The sequence below is a fragment of the Meles meles genome, chromosome Y, assembly GCF_922984935.1.
Source record: "Meles meles chromosome Y, mMelMel3.1 paternal haplotype, whole genome shotgun sequence".
Classification (NCBI taxonomy): Eukaryota; Metazoa; Chordata; class Mammalia; order Carnivora; family Mustelidae; genus Meles; species Meles meles.
In genome coordinates, this window is record NC_060088.1 from 13,231,389 (window position 1) to 13,237,388 (window position 6,000).

Here is a 6,000-nt window from a genome sequence, read left to right on the forward strand (position 1 = left end):
TCACAAAGAAAAATGAACTTGAGTTTTAAAAGCTAAAATCCTTTGAAAAACTGCAGTGTCAACACTGTTCATCTGACAAGGCCAATGTGGCCACAGGTAACACCTGACAGGCTCCAGAGACTTCTGTTGGCTGTCACAGCTGGTGTGGGGGTACCGAGGCGTCAAGGGAGTGAGTGGCTTTAGGGAATGCTTCCAAGATCCTACAAAGCACAAAACAGCCCCCGCACAGAGAATGATGCAGTCGAGCAGATCAGCAGTGACAAAACTGAGAAATTCTCCCGATGGATGTGACGAAGTTACTTCACACGGCACTGCAAATGTTTGCAGGGGACAGTAGAGCGGAAGTGAGGACATCTGGGATCAGGAGCTGGTCCTTGCAAGCCTTCTCATGACCTGCCAGGTTTGTGACCTCCCCACACGCCATTTCACTTCCCTTTGCTTTAGCTGTTGCAGCTATAAAACGGGCTGATAAAATTTCTTGATCTGCAGATCACGGGTTAAATCAACCTTGCTCTTGGCATTGCTTACAATTCTAAGATGTGCACCCCATGACGCTTCCAAGTCAGACCCCTATTATCACAAAAAGTGTGTCACCTTACAGCTATTCAAGTTACCCCACATCAGATTCTGTTACATAGAAAATGAGTTGTATAATTTCCCAGGGGTCTTATATACGAAATATTTAATTATAAGGTTTTTTTTAAGCCCAAAAAAAGCCCAATTTTTTAAAGCCCCCCCCAAAGTCCTATTGGAACAATTATATTTGAGTTCCAAATAACAACAACTGTTACAATGAGCCCCAAATATTTTTCAGTAGCTACCAGGGGATAGTCAAAACTTGGATTAATCCAAATTCTGCAGGTGGAACAATTTTTCCTAGCCTCCATTCCAAAAGCGTATGCCCACTCTTTAAGCGATTCTAAATGGACACACTTTCCTTCACCCTTTTCTAATAATGTGACAGTTAATTTAATTACCAGCTGTTGGAGTGTAAGCAAGCATAATTGATGACTTAATCCAAGAGAAAAGACAGGCATGTGAAACAGTGCCAATTCCGTGCAACGTGGAGTTCAAAAATCTATAATACACACATGCACGAGCATTGATCTCTGCACACATATACAAGTGTACATGGAAACTCAGTACAGAAGGCCCAAACTCCCAAGTCCTTTTCTACTTTTTTTAAAATTTATTTATTTATTGTTTCAGCGTAACAGTATTCATTGTTTTTGCACAACACCCAGTGCTCCATGCAATACGTGCCCTCCCTATTACCCACCACCTGGTTCCCCCAACCTCCCACCCCCGCCCCTTCAAAACCCTCAGGTTGTTTTTCAGAGTCCATAGTCTCTTATGGTTTGCCTCCCCCAGAGTCCTTTTCTAAACCAAGCAAAGAAACCATGAAAGCCAACCAGCAGGCCAAATCAGGAGGCGAAGGGCCTCACATGGCCCCAAAGGCCCTGGTACGTGTTTTCTGGGTTTTACTGCGCACCTACCACACTCTAGACTGGGAAGTCTTGGACAGAGTGAACAGGGGGCCACTAGGATGTTTAGAACCCGGAGTACCCACAGAAAGGAGAAGGTGCTCTGGGATCTACTTTTCCAGCCTCTGGCTAAACAACTAAATTTCAGATTTTAAAGTGACCTCCAACTTTTTTATATGCAGTAAAGACAAAAGGCAAGATTTCACCTTAACTAATGTTTTGCAACTTATTCCTTCATTTGTAATAACAAGTCTGAGCAAGGTACGTTGAATTGTGCGTAGACATCTTTAAAAGAATTACATGAAATGCTAAGGGTGTTAGTAATTTACCTGCTATCTTTTAAACTTGTACTATCAGGAATGTCCTCTAAAACCTTTCTTAAAAAGGCGCAGGGTAAGACACTTCAGTACACATACACGCAGAAAACTAACCTCTCTGGGTAAGCTGGACACACTTTGCTCACCATCTTTTCAAAGAACCCAATTCGTTAATGGGTTACACATTAAATTTATAGCAACGACAGCCTCTTTCCCCAGTTGAACATAAATTCAGTGCACATCTAAACAAGCCTCCCCTCAGAGTCTCTGGTTTTGAATACAAAAATGAGAGAAAATACAGAACAGAAAAGTTTGGTGTCTCACTCGCTACCTTGCACAACAAAGCCACACCACTTCCCAAATTCACGGGTGGGGTCAGTAAGGAGTGATCTTACACTTTCCTCCCGGCAGTGAAGCAGGAAAGTAGGAAAAAAACCCAGCAAGTCACCTTCAAACTCCTGTAGTCCCCAAGAATTTTTGCATTTTAAAGGGAACTTTGTCCTTAGGAAAAGCCTGGCCCAACCCTCCCCAGAGAAACGGAGGCTTTTCACCAGAAGAAAACAGGATGGTAGGTTTGTTGTTTTGTTTTCACAGCTCTGTACAAGTTCAGCTGGTCAATTTCAAGATCGATCTCTGTTTATAGAATTCAAAGTCTAAAGCACCCACCTTCCCCTACCACAGACAACGCAAAACATTTCCTGATGAGACACATTAGAAACTTATTATTGGAGCTCAAATCCCACTTTGAAAAAGGACACTGAAAGTTTCGGTACGTGTCTGCAGGTCCCACAGCGCCATGGATCTAGGGCTGGAAGCCGAAAGTCAGTAAATATTGATGGGCTGATGGGAATTGAGAAGCTGAGTTGGCGACAGCTGCTCGTCTGGGTTTCCTAGTGATAAGGGAACGGACTGGTTCAAGGGGGTACAGAACCAAGGGCCTACGGTGACAAACACAGGTGTGGACGGTTCTGTCCACCCCCCTGGCACGTGGGACTGTTCCTTGGGCAGCCCCCGGTCAGTCCCACAGGTGCAGGCCGCCGCTGGAGAAGCCGGGAGTGACAGGGGACCCAGCCAGGCCCCTTCTCGAAGGGGGAGGGGAGGGGACCCGGAACAGGAGCCATTTAAACTCTGCGCGGCGCTGGGAATCAGCAGCGCTGGGAGCCGCCGCAGAGCAGCCGGAATCACGCACCTTTGCGTGTCCCGGTGATCCCGTCCCCGCAGGTGACCCAGACACACTAGCGCCCCCGGGTTGGGGACACGATTGGCCCGCCCCTCCGGTGCCCCCCCCACCCCGACGGGACCCCCCGCCCGGCGCCGACCTCTGGGCTGTCATCGTGAGGGTCCCGCGGCCGCCTCACCTTAGTGATGACCAGCGGCTCGCCGTGCTCGCGGCCGCCCTTCAGGGTGAAGCCCCATGGGGCGCCGCCGCTCAGCTGCACCTCCACCAAGCGCCCGCCGTCCGGCGCCCGCGCCTCGGCCTCGGCCAGGCGCTCGGGCCGCGCGCGGGGCTCGGCGCCCTCCATGGCGCGGGACGCGGAGCGCGGAGGCGGCGCGGCCGCTCAACCTCCAGGGTCCGTCCGGCCTGCGCCCATGCACTCGGGGAGCCCGGGCCGGCCGAGGGCGAGGGAAGGTCGGGGCGCTACTGCCGCCGCCGGCCACCCGCAAACTTGCGCGGCAACTTGGGAGGAAAGTGCCGGCCGGGGCCAGGGAGGGAGCTGGGCGCCGGCGGCGAGGCGCGCGGGGGAGGGCGGGCCGGGCAGGGGCGGGGCCGGAGCGCTCAAGGGCTCCGGCTGCACGACGGGCAGGGGGCGGGGCGGGGCGTGCGCTGGGCTCCCGGGGCTGCCCGGAGGCTGCCCTGAAGCTGGGAGGGGCCGGAGGAGGCGCGCGCTCCGGGACCCGCGCGGCCGCGAGGGGATAGAGCGGCGAGAGGGCTTCGGGGCAGGGGCGTGCGCTCGGGGGTCTCATCCGCGGGGCCCGGAGGGTGCGAGTGGACGAGGGCGGGCACGCACTCGGCACCCGTGCGGCGGGCCGGGGATGGGCGTGCGCGCTCGGGACTGCCCCACTGGTCACCCAGAGGGTGGGAGGGGGCGAGGGCCGGCGCGCACACGAACCTGTGCGCCTCGCCGGATGCGGGAGCGCGCTCAGCCCCCCTCCTCCCTTCCCGGCCCTTGCCATCGCCCCTGTTGCCCCGAGGGTGGGAGTGGGCGGGGCGCGCGCTGGGACCACCGGCTGCGCTGCGGAGTCTGGGGGCCGTGGGCGACTGCGACGCGACGTCCGGCCCTTTCACCCGTGCCAGCGCCGGGCGGCCTTGGGAGGCTCGGGACGCGCCAACCCTCCGCTCTGGGAGGCCGAGTCCCGGCAGGTGAGGTGGCGGAAGCGCCCGCGCGGGGCGGGTAGGGGCGGGGCGGGCGGCGGGCCGAGTCCCCGGCGCCCTCCATCTTGGCGCGCGCGACCGGCCCGGCGCCCCCGCCTTTGTTCGCGCGGACCGCGGGCTGCCGGTGGCCGCCCAGGTGAGACCGGAAGCGCGAGCCGCCAGCCTGTTCCGGCACCGACGCGCTTTGCCCCCAGGCCCGGGCTTGGGGTGGGGAGGGGGTGTCCCGGGTACCCTCCACGCACCCGCACTGCCCCGGCCCCCCGCGGGTGCTCTGAAAGTCGCGGCAGAGGGGACGGCGCCGGACCTGTTCCATGAAAGACTAACCGTCTTCCTACCAATTCCCTGCGGCGGCGCGCCCCGCAGATGAGGAATGGGCTGCTTCTCGGCTCTTCCTATAGTTCCGGTCCAGGGAGTGCTCGCGTTCAGGCCGGATTCTCACTTTGGTGGCGCGGTGCCACGAGGTCTTCCTGTCCCACGTCTGCGTTGCCTGCAAAGGAGAGGTGGGGGTCCGGGATTACTGAAAGGGGGTGCCACCTATGCCTGCCCCTTTTCGGTTTCTGTAAACGTTCGGTGTGAAGAAATATCCGCACTGCTGGGTATAAGCACGCTTTGCCCCCAAACCACAATCTTTTATTTCGTTTGTAGTTAACGAGGCTGGATGCTGGTGATCGCCAGGACTGCCTCCCGGGACTTGGATCAGGTGAATGGGCCGCATGAGAAAGCTCGGAGACCACTGGACAGGAAGAGTGCGGGCTTCCTGTCCTCGTTGAGGAGGGACAAGGAGTCTCAACTCTAGTCTCTCTGTCTTCAGTGGTCAGGTGAGGGATTTCCATTCTGTGGTCTGAATCGTTTGTGCCTCACCCAGGGTGCAAACTTCACTGGGCACTTGTCACGGCTCTGAGCGGTGGTGACTGCCCCATGAGTAATTCCAAGCTGTGGTGCCCACAGTGTTTCCCGTCGGGGAATGACGTGATTTTTTTTCTTCCTAAACGGAGACTGAAGGAGGGTGCCTGTTAGAATCCACCTCAAGTGTATCTTGACTGTCGTGGGCGTGCGGATCTGCACACATTGATTAAATGGCACAGATGTGCGCGCAAAATGAGGAAATGGAGATAAGCTTCGTAGATGGTGTCAGTGTTAATATTCTGACTGTGAGATGCAGGTGCAGAGGATGTCCCTATGTTCTTTTTTAAAACCACATTGTTCTAACTATCTTGATAAAAGTTGAATTAAAAAACTGGACAGACATGAGAAACCCAAAGGGAAAGGACCATACACATGCACCTAGAATTTTTGGAAGTTCCCTGCTTCCAAAGCAGCTCTCCCACCCTGGCCCGGTGGTATTAACTGAAATCTCAGCTCTTAACTGGGGCTGAAATTCAGACCAGGAGTCACCAAAGCATTATCTCCTTAAATCACAGCTAGAGTCATCCTTAGCGTTTTTATGTTGGTTATACAAGGTTAGCTATCTGCCACTTAAAGGAGTTCTAGTGTTCATTCCTTAAACGTAGGTGCAGGTTTACATTTCTCCTTACTAAATTATCATTTTCCTGAGTTTTTTCTTCATTTTCTCATTAGACATTTCTCCCAGCTCAGCATTATTTGAATATTCAGAGGGTGTTTGTATGGACGTTAATAAATACACCGGAAGGGACTGAACCAAACCTGTGTACACTGCTTTGAGGTAGATGCCCTCCTCTCAGACCCTGTGAGATTCTTTCACTGACACTCCTGGGCTTATGTAGCTGAGCGTACCTACTATCACACCTAGACTTCTGTATCATATCCATTATATCCTTATTAGACACCGTCCTGTATCTTGGAA

At 54.4% G+C, this 6,000-nt stretch overlaps 1 protein-coding gene across 3 annotated transcripts in view; it reads right to left on the reverse strand.

Annotated features, from left to right (window-relative positions):
• LOC123935911 (protein Shroom2-like) overlaps positions 1-3,499 on the reverse strand; it is a 135,108-nt gene extending 131,609 nt beyond the window's left edge. For all 3 annotated transcript variants that reach the window (XM_045996755.1, XM_045996754.1, XM_045996756.1), the window contains exon 1: positions 3,160-3,499. In XM_045996755.1, coding sequence (XP_045852711.1) covers positions 3,160-3,324 — 165 coding nt within the window. In that variant the 5' untranslated portion in view covers positions 3,325-3,499. The remainder of the gene's footprint in view (positions 1-3,159) is intronic.
• Between the last annotated feature and the right edge of the window lie 2,501 nt (positions 3,500-6,000).